Genomic DNA, 18,281 nt, shown 5'->3' on the forward strand with positions numbered 1-18,281 from the left:
AGTCGAAATCATGTAAGTTGGGTACGTTATAACCTGGGAGTATCTGTATAAAGAAAATTTTAAGGGGGAAAGTGCACTAATAATTGGCCCCTTAACACAACGATAAAACCCATTGCTTTTTGTGATCTAAATAAGGATGAGTGATAGTGGATTCTGAATGTTTTAAGCCATATCTCAGTCATTTAAAAAAGAAAAAAAAATTTTTTCAGTACATATTTAATAATATGGCAATTATCAAAATGGCAAACTGGAAAGATACTAAATTAAATTGCTACTGGATCTTTAGAGCTGAAGAAGAGACAGCCCATCGTCCATCTTTGGAAATGTGTGGTTTATTTTGTTGCTGACCAAAAACGATGCCAACTTCAATAAACTTCTCTGCTTTACACACTACAGGTTCTTGATCAGCAGGTCCCAATTATAAATATCGAGAAAGTTGAAGTATATCCTCCGTAGCCGCCATGTTTTGAAAGACTTAAAGCAACAGCAATCAATTAGATTTAGATCAGCGTTAGACCCGCCCACTGCCTCTGATCAGTGAGTTTGACAGTTAAATAAATTCAGTGCTGCGACTTGTGTCCATGAAATAAATAATTAAATAGTGAAATAATTATATATAAACATATTTTCAATTGAAGGGATAAGAAAGCTGTCTAAAATTTCAATGTAAACTTGTGCATTTATTGAAGATTTAACCACAGGCATCTCCCCAGTGCCTTTGCCTGACATACAGCCCCATATCATCAAGGTATGAGGGAATTTTGATGTTTTCTTCAGGCAGTCATCTTTGTAAATCTCACTGGAACAGCACCAAACCAAAGTTCCAGCATTATCACCTTGTCAAGAGTCAAGAATCTGCATTGGACAGATTGGGAGATGGCTGTGGTTAAATCTTCAATAAATGCACAAGTTTACATTGAAATTTTAGACAGCTTTCTTATCCCTTCAATTAAAAATATGTTTGGGGATAATAAAATCATTTCCCAAGATGACACAGAGCTAAAACTGTTAAAGCATTCCTTGGAGAAAGACTCATCCAGTCAATGTCATGGCCTGCAAATAGCCCAGATGTCAACCCTATTGAAAACCTGTGGTGGAAATTGGAAAAAAATGGTCCACAGCAAGGCTCCGACCTGCAAGGATGATTTGGCAACTGCAATCAAAGAGAGTGGGCAACAAATTGATGAAGAATACTAATCAAGTCCATGCCACAGAGACCGCAAGCTGTCATAAAAGCCAGAGGTAGTGCAACCAAATACTAGAGATGTGTTTTGATTGTTATTTCTTTGTTTGTTTCTCATGATTCCATATATTTTCCTCAGAATGGAGTGATTCCATATATAGTAGTATTTCCCTGCACTTGCTCTATAAAAGTAACATTTACTGACCACCACAATGTTTTTTATTCATTTCTTTTAGTGCTTCTGAATGCCAAAGAGTTGCACTTTTGAACTAATTCATTATTTTTTCAAGCTCTTTATCAGAGTTTGTTCTACATGATAAAATTTCTGAGTGAGTGCTCGTCCGAGACTGGTGATTCCATACTTTTTGCTAGGGGTTGTATATTTCATTCTGTCCCAATTAACTTCAGTGTCCTTGAAGTTAGAATTGTTGGCCTCTGACCTTTAGCTTGGATTATTGTCGTAAACTAGGGGGCGGGTTTTTGCAAGTGCCAAAATTAGTGTTTATTTTGCAGCATATCAACTTTACTGAATGTAAGGCTCATCAATCCCAGAATTGAAACGCATGGTCACAAGGTAAAATCAAATGGCTGTTTTAATCCACAACAGTCTTCTCAAATATATTTCTTAGAAATTCATTACCTTGCCAGCCTCTCACTGAATAGATGGACTCTTTGCAGTTCTTCGGTGTCATTAGGATCAACTACCATCAGGCAATGGAAGTTACCATCACCTACATGACCCGCAATGGGACCTGTGTGAACATTACATCATGCAAAATGTTAAACTCTTTTCCCCCCCTTCTTTTAATTACCGAAAAAAAACTGCCAGTCCATTGTTTGAGATGCAATCAGGTCTCTGCGGAAACAAGTAGCACCTGACTTGTAAGATGCTAGATGACAGAAAAGGTGTCCTCTGAATCTGTTAGAATGAAAACCTACACTCACTGCGACCCTTTGTGGAATAGTTTTCAGACCGTTTGACTAAAATATAGGTGTCAAACTCCAGGCCCCAGGGCCTGATTCGGCATGCCACATTATCCTGTGTGACCCGCAAAAGTAAATCGTGCATCAAATTCATGTTCATCACTCATAAAGCCATGGATAAATGAATATTAAATAAATAAATAAATAACTACACCCCCACACTTTAAAAAAGTAAAAAGAGAATATTTAACCCCCCTTATTATTAAAAAAATAATAATAATAATAAATGAATGAAAAGGATAACATATAGTTTCCCACGTTTTTCTAATTAAAAAAATGTCAAGAAATACAAATAAACATTTACAAAAATTAAAAAAGAAAATTGTTTAAATGAAATAAAAAGAACAATAGTTATGTTTTTGTTTTTAATAAAATGTGTAAATATATGGAAAAAATGAAAATGAAAAAGAAATTGTATAATACAACTTACTATTAATTTTAAGATCCAAATCTCTTCTTTTTTTTTTTCCCTGTTCAGCTGCTTAGACCCAGAAAATAGGAATCTGAGTGTCCCTATGGTCTGAACAGTTCTAATTGTGCCACATGGGAGTTTGACATGTAGTGGTACCTCTACATACGAAGTTAATTCGTTCCAGAACTTTCTTTGTAAGTCGAAATGGTCGTATGTCGAGCAGGATTTTCCCATAAGAACACATTATGATTCCATTCATTCATTCCACTGCCCAAAAACCTACACTAAATCTTTAATAAATACTGCTATTACTGTTGCAAATAGCAATTACAAAGAGCAAAACTAATAAATTATGAATAAAAACTGGGAATAATAATAATAGTAGTAATAATAATAATAATAATATCTGCAATAATGTAACGGCTCGGCTACTAATGTATTTTGCGTGGTGTACCTGATGGCACCGCGTGGCTGACGACAGCCAGACGGCTGCAGAAAAATCATTCTGTATGACAGAGAAGCGTATGCGCCTTTTTGAAGTTTTAAAAGGTTCCCATTCACCGTGGATATTTACTGTGGGACCATTGGACTTACGAGGAAGTGAGTAAACATCTTGTTTTCTATTGTGTCAAATATGAATACATCGATTAAAAGTAAACACAACAAACTTTCTTTAAATAAAGGACTACTTACGTTTGATCATTGATAGGCACGTAAAAAGCTCTCCTCATGCACATTTGCAGCACGTTAGCTGCACAACAATTGCAGCCACCCTCCTCCGGGGAACGAACTGTAAATTGCTCTCCGCTGGGCGGTTTGCCGTTCCGCGAAGACAATCAACAACCCAGTCGTCATGTCAATAAATCCAGGCTAGTTATGTGTGATTTTCCGCTTCGAAGACTTTGAAACATCACTCGGTTCGGGTTAGCATGTCGGCTAGCTGTCACGCCTTTTGGTTTGTTTACATTCTCTGAAGCCGGGGAAGGGAAATGGCATATGTCCGATTTAGGTGTCATAAAATATCGTTCGGGAGGTGCGACAGTAAAGGTGAAGTCGAAAGTTTTGACCATTTTGGAGTAATTTTGCCATGTCGTCCTGAATAAATGCATTTTTATTATTTCATATTCCATTTAGCACAAGACTGTTATTTGTCATGACCATGCCATTTATTTAGCAATTGGGGAAAATACTTGGATAAAAAGAATATCCTGTAAAAATATTGAAGTAAAGAGACAGAAACAATGACATTTTGCAGCTCTCTTCGTCGCATTTTCCTCGTTGTGAATAGTTCCCCCTCGACGGGCTGACTGGTCCTTCTCAAGCCATTTATATAGCTATTGGGGAAAAATACTTGGATAAAAAGAATGTCCTGTAAAAATATTGGAGTAGAGAGACTGAAACAATGACATTTTGCGGCTCTCTTCGTCGCGTTTTCCTCGTTGTGAATAATTCCCCCTCAATGGGCAGAATAGTAAAACCGATGTGCCCAGTCTACCGCTGATGTCATCCACCTGATGGGGACGTTAAAGCCTTATAATGGTAGACGTGGCTAACCAGCAGATTAAAAGACTAATTTCTCGTCATCTGCGCTTTGCTAAATTGTTGTGTAAAGTCAAATCGTCTCAAAATATGATTCTAATTCACATAATAATGCTATTTAAGACTTTTTTTCTCCTGTCGTATGCTCTTTAAGTCATGCATTTTTGTAGGATTGTGACGAAGAAACGCTACTTTGGGCTACACTAGTCGTTACATTTTTCCTCTTTATTCTACAAATTCTACTTGCCAGTTACGCCAACATTGGTGATACCAGTTTCACCAATGAGACATCGCAACAATAATCACATGACTTCATTATAACAATCATACTAAAGCTTGCCGTTATATGATCACGCCGGCCTGTTGAATCACATGGCGTCTTTAAAGCACCTTTAAAAAATTATTTATTTGACATAGAGCGCTGCCGTCAAAATGTCTTAAAACCGCAGATTTTAACCTCTCCCCCAGTTTATATTTGGCACCGATTGACCACAGAAAACCAGAGATATGATCCTTTTAGTTTCATAAGAGGAAATATGTTTTCTCCACTAGAGGGCATGCATTTTCTGTGGACAAATGATGCTTCATTTGTGTATTTTTTTTCCTCTCGCCGGAATAATTTTTTAAAAATTTTATTTCTTTGGCTTAATGTGGTTTTGCAGTAGGTTATACAGTAGTAGTCTTAAAGTAGTAGTAGTAGGTTATATAGTCTTCAAAGTATACTAATAACAGTTAATATAGATAATGTTGTGTTGAGAGAAAAAAAATACCATTGTTTAGGAAAAAACAAATCAAACATAGTAAGCAGCTACTCACAATGTTACTCATTACTTGAGTTTTCCTTTCACCAAATACTTTTTTTTACTTGTATTTGAGTACATTTTTTGGATGACTACTTTTACTTTTAGTTGAGTAATATTATTTTGAACTAACGCTACTCTTACTTGAGTAAAACGTTTGGCTAATCTACCCACCTCTGGACACCATGTGGGGGGCCTGGTAACCGAGAAGAAAGAGGAGGGAAAGTAAGTCGAAAGGTAACGTGATTAAGCTGGGTGGAGTGTACATAATTCTGGCAATAAGAGGTGGGGAACCCGGTATTATGTAAATCACCTGCATGTACGTGTTAATAGTGTGGCATCTTACTCTCTGCTACCTGATCGCTAATCCTAGCACCGACAGGTCAAGATCTCTATATGATTATTCAACTATCATTGAGTATTATTTGAGATTAACTCCAGAAATCTTTACTTACAAGTGGAACATGACGTGCTTTTATTTTGAAATGTTCACCAGAAGTACGTTCACAAATCCGCTGTAAACTTTACACAGTACTTTCCACAATTTTCGTCATACCGAGCCATTATTTGACTTATTGTACATCGCGACAGGCTTACCTTTACATGTTCTCTTCTCTGTGCTCACCTGTAAGGTTATTCTCAATCAGATCCGCCTTCGTCTCCACAATGATTTGAGGCAAATGGGAAATTGGAACGCAGACATCTGTAGAGTAGGCCTACAACAAGACATAATAGCTATTTAAAGTCACCAAAATGAACTCCATTTAAAATGTCATAAAAATAATAACAAGGGAAAAAATATAAATACAATACAATAATACAATACAGACAACAGTTCTGATGCTTGTCTGACAGAGAACTTTCAAGTTCCATCAATTACAGAAATGCAAATTAATTTCTTAATGTATGTTTTTCATATTGACATCCAAGAGAGCTAAAAGTTGTTTAGAATACTGAGGTCAAAAATGGGAAAACATGATGAAAAATGACCATAAAATGGATAAAGTTCTGCAGTGAGCAAAAAAAAAAAAAGCATTAGTGATTGGAAATCATGTCGTTTCGGCAATTTTTCAGCGGATCGGAATGGGGAGGAAAGGATCAGGTTTTCACTTTAAAAAAAAAAAAAATGTATATACATATATATACTGTATAATGTATCACAAAAATGAGTACACCCCTCGCATTTCTGCAGATATTTAAGTATAGCTTTTAATGGGACAACACTGACAAAATGACACTTTGACACAATGAAAAGTAGTCTGTGTGCAGCTTACATAATAGAGTTAATTTATTTTCCCCTCAAAATAACTCAAAATATAGCCATTAATATCTAAACCCCTGGCAACAAAAGTGAGTACAACCCAGCTCTTCATTTACATATATTGCACAGTATGGTGCAAACATTACTGTACACTATAAAAAACGTTTTTTGTGGGTAGTAATTGTAATCCATGTGATCCATATAAATTGTATAAATTATTTAAAAAAAAAAAAAAAGTATTTAGGTAAGCAGGCGAACTGTATCAAATTGGTTAAAAACAACTCTCTTTACACAATATTAATCAGGATAAACTTCACCTTGAACAAACAAGATAATATCTACCCAAAAATATTAGGTGTGTGCTCAAGGCTGCGCATGCCCCAACGCGTCTTTGTTGAAACTGAAAGGAGGACCATTTCATTTGGCGAGACACTCCAACTTGGATAGCATTGTACAGTAACAAACAACAGTAAGTGTGAACTTACTGTTTCTTTTCAAATTGACAATATGAAAACATTAACATTGCGTGTTAAATTAAGAACCCCCTATAGCAGTCCTGCTCAAATAGTGGGGCGGGCCCCCCCATGGGAGCAAAGCGCGATGCCAGGGGGCGCATGTGACCTTGGGGAACACACTTTTTTGCCGTACTAGAACAAAGTGAAATTGTACATCCACTCAGTGGATGGCAGTGGCACGCTCATTTTCAGAGTGTGCACAGTATTTTTTAACCAAACAAGAGCAAACAGCAAAGAGCACTGGACATATGAAGAGCTAAGACGAGCAAATAAGACGAAGCGTATGTGGCGTGTGGCCTCACTTTTAATACAGTGGGAGAAGAGGAAAGACCAATATGTTTACTGTGTCTAAAAATGTTGGCAGCGGACGGCATGAAGCTAAATCCTCATTTAAAGACATTACACACCAATCACATTGATAAGCGGCTTGATTTATTTGTCAGCGAAAACGTTCTGAATATTGCTAACAATAGTCCCGCTTTGTGAGTGTTACATCAGTAAACCAGTGAGCACTGTTCGCATCATATTAGGTGGCATACCAAGCTGCTCAGTGCAAAAATAACCTCACACCATAGAAAAGCAGCTGATACCGCCTGCAGCCAAAATAAAAATTTTCTCTTTCCGATGACACTGTCGTTTTTGTTCTATTAATTTATGTTTTATCGGTCAAATTGTTTGGCATATTGTACTTTTGAGTTAATGTTGCTAATCAACGTGAATTTATTATTATAATTTGATTTTATTAAATTAGATTTTTCCGTATCAAATGGTTAAAAAATGTACCTTGAGTATGTTGTTTGGATGTGACTTTTTTTTTTTTTAATTAAGGCAAAGATGCGCTTTAAGTGTTTTCTGTTACAAACAAAAATGTTAAAATACAAATGTATTGCAAGTTGATCTATAAAACTTTTTTTATGTGAACAAGGACAATGCTATGCAGAGGTGTAGTTATAATAATTTTTATTTTATTTTTTTTACTTTTAATATTTTGTTTAGACTAATATATATATATACAGTGGGGAGAACAAGTATTTGACACACTGCCAATGGGAAAACCCATTGGCAGTGTGTCAAATACTTGTTCTCCCCACTGTATATATATTAGGGCTGTCAAACGATTAAAATTTTTAATCGAGTTAATTACAGCTTAAAAATTAATTAATCGTAATTAATCGCAATTAATCGCAATTCAAACCATCTATAAAATATGCCATATTTTTCTGTAAATTATATGTATATTCTGTAAAATAAATTGTTGGAATGGAAAGATAAGACACAAGATGGATATATACATTCAACATACGGTACATAAGGACTGTAGTGGGCATTTCACTCTACTGTCATTTAAATCTGTCTATGCTGTCCTCACGCCGACGCGTCTACTTTTTCCAAAGCGAGACAGCTAGTGAACGACGCCTAATAATCAGACCTCTTCCTTTTTCATCTGATTTATTAATAAAATGGCCTCAAACCATTGTCCTCTTTAGACCGTCGTAAAACTACAAAAAGTTTTTAAAAAATTAATTACCGCTCATTAACGCGATAATTTTGACAGCCCTAATATATATGTACATATATATATATATATATATATATATATACATATATATATATATATATATATATATATATATATATATATATATATATATATATATATATATATATATATATATATAATATAGCCTATTTACAGTAGGGGCAGAGAACGGGGGGGGGGGGGGGGGTCGTTTTCGTCAGAAAATAATTGAGAAGCACTGCCCTATAGTAAAAGTTTCTATATTTTATTCCTGGCTTTTGACAGTCATTCCTGATAGCTAGCTGTTTTTCAGTAATAATGTGGCTCTATTAGAACCATTAACCTAATTTTCTAATTCATTTTTCAGTTACGGCGTACAGTATTGTCATACTTGAACTTATTCTATGAGGAAAAAATCTTTAAATGCAATTTATGTTGGGCAGACAATTTCTTAAGTGTTTAATGAGCAAATTGTCAATAAAAAACAGTTGACATTCAAATGTTTCTCCTGTGTACAATGACTTCAGGGTAAAACAAACCTAATCTACAATAGTAATAATAAAGTTGATATTTAAATTAATATTTATAAAAAAAAACATTTAGTACAATATACAATACAATACACTACAACCATGCGTAAATAATTAAAAAATAATAACTCCATTTTAATTAGGGATGGGAATCGAAATCCGATTCCAATTCGGAACCGGTTCCGAGTGTTTCGAGGCCTCGACATCATAATGAAATAGCCTTAACGATCCCTTTAACGAGTCCTGAAGACGCATATTGCGTCGTGACTGTGTTGTTGTCCAAACACATCAAACTAGCATGGCACCAAGAACCACCCGCTCCAAAATTTGGCTACACTTCACCAGGAAAGAGGGTGAAAATGAAAGGTTACGATGGTTTAGCACGAGCATTGCAGCCGTAAACATAACAATGACAGCACGTAGATTCAAACGATCGAAAGTGTGTCTTCACTTCACGAGGAAAAATTACAACAAAACGACTTGCAATCATTGCAAGGTGGAGATAACTACATCGGGAGGGAAGGTAGAGATAACTGCATCGGGAGGGAATAGACTGTCGGGAGGGAATAGACAGCACTGTCCTCACAGAGACACCTATACAGCTAGCTAAACTCCGAAATGACGATACAGAAGACGTTGGTATAATTTGCTGACTTTATTCAACCATCACTTGAAGAGTGAAACTAAGAATAGAAATGAAACAAATCAATTTCGTCCCCAATAACAAACAGGTTTGCATCAAAGTAAATCAGCGATTATTAGCTGCTAATAACAGTATGGTTAGCATTCGTTCGCTAGCATTAGCACATCGTTCAAACCACTACACAACTGGACTTAAGTGTCCGATCGCGAGTGGAAACACAACAACAACAACACAAAAGATGATACATACAGGCGTTGCCTCTGTAGATATTAACATTAACAAAGAACGTAGGCTCGTAGAAGTGTTTCCCTCTCTCACTCACTTGGATGCGGCATTTCTTCTTTGGGTGTATGCGCGCTCCAGTGGTCCTCAAACTGCGGCCCGCGGCCCAAGTATGGCCCGCCTCCACATTTGGTCCGGCCATTTTGAATTTTTTTTTTTTTTCTCAATCGTGTTATTTATTTTCAGGCCTTTTTCTGTGAAGAACTCAGAGAGGGTTATTTGGTTATTATCTATTTGATTAGTAGTGCTATTATTATTAATTATTATTATATTATATTATTATTTTATTTTATTTACTTTTGTTCCGTGAAATATCCAGAAAGGGTTATTTGATTGTGGCTTTCTGAAAAACAATAATTGTTTTACATTCAGGCACTCCTGCAATCGTCACACTTTTTCTGTTACAAACTGACCCCGGCCCCTCAGAGAAGGGAAAAGTTATGCAGCCCTCACTGGAAAAAGTTTGGGGACCCCTGCAAGTTTAACACATATTGCTAATGGCAGACCAACTACCTATATGCTAATATATACCAATATTTTTTATTTCTATTAGAAAAATGTTTCAGTAAAATGTTAAACATTCTTGTGCATTTGCCACTTTTTGCCACAGTTAATATTGAGGCTTTGGGCCTCTTTTGACCTTGTTGTGAGTTTTTAAGGTTGTGACTTCTGATTAAACAAACTCAATGCCAATCTAAATGTTTGTTCTTTTTTCCCCCCAAATTAGAATCGATAAGAGAATCGATAAAGAATCGAATCGTTAAGCAATATCGATAATGGAATCGGAATCGTAAAAATCCTATCAATTCCCATCCCTAATTTTAATAGGTATAAAGAACTATAATCTTTTTCAGAAGGTTAAATAAACCTTACCCAAATAATTTGAGTATATTATTGTTGACGCATTTAGGTAATATTTACCTAATAAAATTGGCTAAACTTTACACTATCAAACGGAGTGTAAATTGTTACCTCAATTTTATTGAGTAAATTCTATAGGTTGTTTTCTACAGTGTACCCAGTTTTCCACATTTGTGTGACAGTTCTCCATGACCAGGGGTTCGTCCTTTATTTAGTCGTACCGATATGTTTCCACTATTTTAATTTAGGTAGTTTGGAGCAATAATACCATACCTTGCAACCAGGCCTCAGAGCCTGAGCAGCATACCAGGCATCATGACGAGCTTTCCACAACCGGTTTCGTTTTTCTGCATCTCTAGCCCATTGAAAATGAGAGCCACTATTATTCTGTGTGATTTCCTCTGTGGATACAAGTGGAACATAAGTTAGAATGAAGCACAACACAGTACAGTACTTGTGTCGAGAGAACACATTCAGATTGTTAGTACTGTTAAAAAACTAGAATCTGTAGTCTTTTATTGGAGCAAGCACCTCTGATTTCACCAGTTGCAAAAAGTCGGTGCGCTTTCTGCCGGACGTCACGCGCATTCACAACACAAACATGTGTACGGTGGCGGTTTTAGGGGCATGGCCACAGGGGTGCTGGCCCCACCTCTAATTTTAATGGCCCTTGTTCCCGTTTAGCACAAAGCATGGCAATCGGTGAATCCTTATCTGAAGTGAGAAATAATGACAGTGTCGTTTCTATAGTAGGCCTGAACGATATATCTTTTGAACATTGTCATCGCGTTGTGTCGATGCGCAATACTCGCATTGCAAGGATATCAAAAAACATTTTTGGAACACGCAAACTTGTTTTTCTGCTTCATGCTTGTACAGCGCCACAGCCTCTGACTCTCCCTCCTGTTAAGCAGTGCAATCAAACTGTTTTTTCTTGGTTACCAGCGCAACTGGCATTTTGTACTTAAAAGTTAACAATGATTGGCAGGTTTGTAGCTTTGATCTGGCCAGAGAAGACTAGGTAGCTCTACACTCAAAGGCACAAATGTGTTTTTCATCGTTCAGCTTGTTGGACGCTAGCGCTAGCTCAGTCTGAAGTGTGCTGTGGCAACTCATTCATTGTGTAAGTGAAAGGCTATTCTCAGCTGCGTGAGCGTCAAAGCGTGAGTGAATTTGAGTAGACTCATTCAATGAAGTTTTTCATAAAGGCCATCATTTTTCTGCGTTATTCTTGTTTCAAAATAATTCACATTATGTAGGCGCCGTGCCTGGGTTTTCTCCGGGTTCCTGCCACATCCCGAAAAACGTGCATGGTATGCCGACTCTGAGACTCCAAATTGTCAGTAGGTGTCGGTGTGTGCATGAATGGTTTTGTGTCTATATACAAGTTTCTGAGGTACTTCCACATTTCTGCTCGCAACTTCCGTTTTACACTTTCTCTATCCCAAAAAACAAAAAACAGTGGAGCTGGAGTGGCATCACTCATCAAAATCCCTGAAAAAAGACAATTTGGAAATATCACGTCCATCTGCCATCATCACGACATGGGAGGACAACATCTTCATGAAGGCAGATGTGGAACCAAGCCCGTGCTACCACAAAGACCGGGTGTTTATGTAGCCATGTTGCCGCTGGTATTATGGAAGGAATGTTCTTATCCCTGCATTTTCATGCGTCCGGTGCTCAAAAAATACTAAGGCTAAAATCTTGCGCGTGAAATTACTTGTTCTCTTTGATATTTTTATTACGATGATAACTGTAATTATGATGATGTCTAATATTTACAACAACTACAGTACTGCTGTGGCTGCAACACATGCTATCTGCTGCTAGCCTGTTGCTAATCAGTACGTGTAGGATGGCACAATTATGTCAACGCATAAATGCAAGTGTTACAAGTTTTTTTGTTCATTTGTTTACAGGAGGAAAACGCTGTTAGGCAACGGAAGACAACTTGATGTGTCTCACAACAAAACTTACTGTATGTTGATGGACATATATCGAAAATACGTGCGTTCTACTTTGATGACGGAAGGCTCGACTTATGCTCCACCTTTGTTAATATTTTTCTAATAATTTTATCAATTGTGATTGATTGACCCGTTTTGCACATGCACCAATCGTTTTAAATAAAAAAAGAAATGGAATCATGTTGTCCAAATTTTTTATTGCGATCAATATCTGCAATAAAAAAAGAATGACATACTATATTTGTTTATATGTATGTGCCTTGTAGTATTTCCTTGTAACAACAAAATCCGTGTCTGCCCTTCTGCATTCGGCAACTGTAATATTATTTGTAATTTCACCTCATTTTGGTCACTCACGTGGCCGGCGTATCAAACTAGACCTCACTTTAACACAGGCTGCACAGGTTGTTAAAATTTTGTCCATGAATGATTAATGAAGTGATAGGAACAAACATACAATCTTTTTTAGGTAGATCCTTAGGTTGAAAGCACATCCTTAACTATTGTCTGTAGCTGTTTATGATTTAAAACGTATGGCGAGGTAGATCCACAATGGCGCATTGTAGCTACTAGCTGGTCACTAATCAAAACATTCCACTTCCAACCGTATATACAGTGGGGAGAACAAGTATTTGATACACTGCCAATGGGTTTTCCCATTGAGTGTGTATCAAATACTTCTCCCCACTGTATAAGCACTTCCAGGAGTCCACGCACAGCACAGAAAGTGTCTGAGTCTCATCTACGTCGTGCTGAATCAATTTTTGGAGATTCCGTAGGTTCCTCTGGTTTGATTAGTTTCAACTTTGTCAACACACTGCTTACTTCAACCGCACTTCATGTTGTTCTGTCTAAACCGAATGTTCGGAGCAGAAATTGTTAAAGATGGCGCCGCCCATGTTTCGCTCAGGAAACTTGTCTATATGTGCCCTGCGACTGGTTGGCAACCAGTTGAGGGTGTACCCTGCCTTCTGCCTGGAGTTAGCTTTGATAGGCTCCAGCACCCCCGCAAACCTCATGAGGATAAGCGGTTCAAAAGATGAAGGAATGATTGAATTATATGAATGTTATGGAGAGTGATAAAAAGTATGGCGTTAAAGGCGATGCAATGAAAAGTATAGATGCGCCTACATTTTGTGTTGGTGCACCCTTAGAAAAAGTTAGGCGCACCAGTGCAACAAATGCCAAAAGTAGTCATTAAATATCATTCAGGCCTTTCCCAAACAGATTTATACAAGTTATCTGGTGAAAATTCTTCTGGTTTTAATATTGCAATCTACTGTAATATCGCAATGTATCACAAACCCCAAAAATAGTAATGATAGTTTTTCCAATATCGTTCAGGCCTACTCTGTAGTATGCTAAATATTAATGCTGCTTTTCGTGTTTAAAACGGCTTTTCAAAAAAGTGATAATAACTATTGTTCCATGTGTTGTATCCTTACTTGAGTATGATTAAATACAAATTGTTACAAATTTTACAACGTTACAAGATGTTTTTACCGCTACCCGCAGGATAATCTGCATATTGCCTTGTTGACCAAACAAACACTGAACAAAGATCGCAGCTACACTTGGCCTCTCAGGGTTACATGTGGCCCCTTCTTGCCCCGTTTCAGAAAAATCCTAAAACCGCCACTGGAAGTGTAGATCGCCCACCGGATGCAATCTGCTGCGGCAAGCCGAAAAGTAGCATTTGAAATACTGAGTTCAGACCGGCCTAGCTTTTTAATCTCACTATGTAATGGGTTGTCATCCAAAGTCTGTCTTCCTTTCTTGCTGTGTTACCGGACTGTCATTCTGTCATTCACTAGAGAGCCAGACATGATCATCAGTTTTGGTTGTGATGTCAAAACCAGAATTTCTGGAAAAAAGTGGGCATTCCCTAAAGCACTGTTTTGGGTGGAATTCTATTAAATGGTAAAAAATAAATAAAAAAACAGCCATATTTGACTGCCAGATTTGTTTTCTACATGTAAAAAAAAAAAAAAATTTGTGCAGTAAATTTCATTCTTTGACATGATCACTCGTTTATAGCACCTTTAAAGAGAGTTTAAAAAATACTAATCATTAAAACAATAAATAAGAAATTAATAAAAATCAAAATAATTAAAAATAAAAACATGAATAAACATCATTTACAGACTCACCAGTTGTGCTGACTTGTTCTGCAAGACTCTGTTCGGAACCGTGGAACTCCAGGAACAGAGTTGGGGTAACAGGATATGACAGAGAGCTGAACTTGTTGCATGCATTGATCATCACATCATCGAGAAACTCTTAAAACACAGAAACATTGGTTAACAGTATTCTTAGAATTTAAGTGACAAATTGTCATAAATTATGCCGGCATATTGTCTGTTGGTTGTGACATTGTTGGCCTTTGTAATGGCAAAAAAGCCTAATTTGTGGTGTTCTATTGGCACAGGCAACTTGGGCTCACCAATGCGTGCGATGGCAACCCCAGCTTGAAGAATCTGCACAGTGCTATCCACAGCAGCCTTTACAGAAGGAAACGAGCAGACTGCTGACACCATGGCTTCTGGAATACCATAAAGGCGCAAAGTTGCCTTAGTGATAATTCCCAGAGTGCCCTCTGATCCGACAAACAGATTTGTCAAGTTATAGCCCGCTGAAGTCTTCCTATAGTTTATTCATAAAGATAGGGAAGAAACATCTATAAGCAAAGCAGTGTGTCATTATTGTTGCTCCATTAAGTAAATATTTCTTTGGACAGTACCTATGAATTATTAAGAATTCTTTCTTTTCTCTTACCTGGGACGCCGGCCCTTGCCAGCTGTATGAATAATACTACCATTGGCAAGTACCACCTCCAGGTTAATGACATTTTCTCGCATAGTTCCATATCGAACTGCATTGGTACCAGATGCACTAGAGGCTGCCATCCCACACAGCGAGGCATCAGCTCCAGGATCTAAGAGGTGGAAGTACAGTATACTATTACCTGCTGTCTGATTATTATTATTTATGCATTCATTTACCATATTGGCCCGAATATAAGACTGTGTTTTTTGCATTGAAATAAGAATGAAAAAGTGGGCATGAGATCTTGCATGAGAGTAGACATGTGCCAATTACCGGTTTCAAGGTATACCATGGTATGAAAATGTCAAGCTTTCAAACCTGCAAAATTTTCCGTCATACTATCCCTAAGGTATAAGCTATTTTTTGTGCCCCAAAAATGCATGGAAAAAAATCACTCGCTTTCAGCTGTGAGGCTCAACCCTCCCCCACCGGTTGGTGCTCAGTGTCAGTGAGTCAGCTGCGCTACATGATAGCTGAAGGAAGTGAAACTCCTGAACTTTCCCCACCCAATCGAAGAAAACGAAATCGCTGGTATGGGAACGCTTCGGCGACAGAAAAGTTACAGACGGCAGCGGCTTAGAGGAAAAGGGGCCACCAGACATGTAAAACGTGTTCGCGGACAGTGGCTGCCGAGGAGGCAATGCCTCCAATATGATTTCGCATTTATACAAAATTAAAGGTTAGTAAACACTGTCATGAATGCTTCCCATCAGCTACGAAAGTTAAGTCCAGCGTGTTTAGTGTGTCTAGCGGTGATAAAACTTTTTTTTTTCTCTTTGGCAACTGTCTGTGTTGAGAAAGAGAGTGTGTGTTTGATGTAAACAATAATACAAGTCATACAAATGTGCTTTTCATGGAAAATAATTATTTTTGTTCTGATTGTAATAATGTTGAGCTGTGGCTGTGGGTTTAGACCCACCTAAAGGACTATATTTTAACTTTATTTAGAATATTTTTTTTTTGTTTGGTTGGTTTTTTAATCTATCTAAACTTAACATTATACTGATGTTCCAATTATTTAATATGTAAAAAAATTTAAATTTTGTTCAATGGATTTTTTTTTTTGTAAACCAGGTATCTCAAAGTAACACATTTTAGAGCTGTAATTGCAATACCACAAAACCGTGATATTTTGGCTTAAGGTTATCATACCATCAGAATATCATACCGAATATCATACATGTCTACATGAGACAATATACAACGTTGCTTTGGCCTTTTAAGGTGTTTACGGAGTGATCCTTACACTCTAAATGTAACTTGTAGCGTTAGCATTAGCTTTAGCATGGCGAGCATCCTCTTTAACTCTCACTCACACTTGTTTATATCTTGTCATGACATCCCGGTGGGTTTAATTATTTAAAAATAATGTATTGTTCTTGCTGAGAGTGTATAATTATAAAAAGAAGTGTTGTGTACTTTGGTTTAATAGCACTTATTAACTCATTTGCTCCCAGAAACGTATAAATACGTTCTATTTTTAAGTGCTTCACTGTCCCAAAAACGTATTTATACGTCTTTTGCGTTTTTTTTTTTTTTTTTTTTTTAACAAGAATAATCTATAGCTTGCGATCTATCTGAGAAACAAAAAACAAGGCTCCAAACCCATTTTAAAGCAATAAAACTAGCCACTGGAGAGCAGTAGCGCATTTTGTAAAGACCCGCAACCCGATTCAAAAGCAATGAATAGCCGGGCAGCACGGTCGGAGCACTAGCGACAGTATGCCAGGCAGCGGACGACCAAACAAAACAACCGAGAGGATGCCTGGAACGCCAGGCGCTAGACGACGGAGCAAAATGACTGAAACCATCGTGCAGTGGGCTCGTCAAGCAGACCTCGCAGAGACAGACAACGATGAGGGAAAAGTTTACACGGCAGACGCGGCGACAACGGCGTCATCTCTCAGTAGTCATGTGTAAACAAATTGTTACTTTGCAATCAAAAGCTCTATTTGTCTTGTTCTTTATGATATTTTGTAAAAGGAAAACATTATTTAGATGTTTGGGATGTAACTAATGCAAAAAATTGCTGTGTTAAAGTCAAAGTTATGTTTGAAATGTATGCGTTTACAAAAAGCTAATTTTCTCCGTTTTTTCATCAGAAATTGGAAAATTACTCAAACTAAGCTATTTTCTAATGCTGATTTCTAAAGAATGGAAAAAGACATGAACTTACTTTTTTTTCTGCTGAAAGAAGAGAGTCTAATCTGTCTTGGTGGGTTCCATGTTTATATAGCAATAGAATAGAATTTTCTGTGGGCCTTGCAAAATCATTCAAAATCCAGAAAAACGGTCGGGAGCGAAGGGCCTTGCTCTGGTAAAAATGGCTGGGAATGAATGAGTTAATTAATTATAGATAAATTAATAGTTTAGGTCTCATGTCATCATTGTAAATTTGAAGGTGTTGAAGCATGTTTTTTTAAATTGCCTTTCATAATCTACGTGCTTTAAAAAAAAAAAGTATATCAGCTTACAAAATCGGCTTTGGATATCGGCAATTGGCTGAACTTTTTAGTTGAAAATCAGTTGACCTCTTGTCAAAGCCCATCTGAGCTGTTCAGACCAAAAAGCATCTTGCAAAAATCTGATTTTTGTGCTTTGGGACTGTTCCAGTTTAAATCTGGTTGGGCTAAAAATCTGATTTTGGCTGCTAAAAATCTGAACAAGGCAAACCAAAACCTCAAACCAATTCCTGTCTTTTGTCACATTTTTTTCACGGCCTAAGCGACGAAAATGTCTATATGTGAACACAAAACTGCTTTTCGCGAAAGGTTAGCATAGCGCGAGCGAGAGGTTTTCGCACGACAGTTTAACTTTGGTCTGAATGCAGCATATCTTTACATATTTTCAATTGTGTCGATTTTAGCATCTACAAGGACAACTCTGTTCGTGTTTCAAGGGTTTATTTGCAACCTAAAGCATGGAATACGACTACTGTAAGCCGTAGCAGACGTAA

The 18,281-nt window shown here is 37.2% G+C and overlaps 1 protein-coding gene across 4 annotated transcripts in view; it reads right to left on the reverse strand.

The window, feature by feature from the left end:
- The window catches only part of ldhd (lactate dehydrogenase D), a 50,042-nt gene that overhangs the window by 5,566 nt on the left and 26,195 nt on the right, over positions 1 to 18,281 (reverse strand). Inside the window, exons 5-10 of one of the 4 annotated variants that reach the window (XR_009063206.1) lie at positions 15,275 to 15,434; positions 14,943 to 15,142; positions 14,650 to 14,778; positions 10,803 to 10,930; positions 5,516 to 5,634; positions 1,824 to 3,913 (exon numbers count right to left, since the gene is read on the reverse strand). Coding sequence is in view for 3 of the 4 variants with exons in the window: in XM_057836337.1 (XP_057692320.1) it covers positions 1,824 to 1,935; positions 5,544 to 5,634; positions 10,803 to 10,930; positions 14,650 to 14,778; positions 14,943 to 15,142; positions 15,275 to 15,434 (820 nt within the window). In the remaining variant the exon portion in view is untranslated. Of the gene's footprint in view, positions 1 to 1,823; positions 3,914 to 5,515; positions 5,635 to 10,802; positions 10,931 to 14,649; positions 14,779 to 14,942; positions 15,143 to 15,274; positions 15,435 to 18,281 lie in introns of those variants that run through there. The other 3 variants (XM_057836337.1, XM_057836339.1, XM_057836340.1) reach the window with 3 other exon arrangements.

This window comes from Corythoichthys intestinalis, chromosome 5 (assembly GCF_030265065.1).
Source record: "Corythoichthys intestinalis isolate RoL2023-P3 chromosome 5, ASM3026506v1, whole genome shotgun sequence".
Classification (NCBI taxonomy): Eukaryota; Metazoa; Chordata; class Actinopteri; order Syngnathiformes; family Syngnathidae; genus Corythoichthys; species Corythoichthys intestinalis.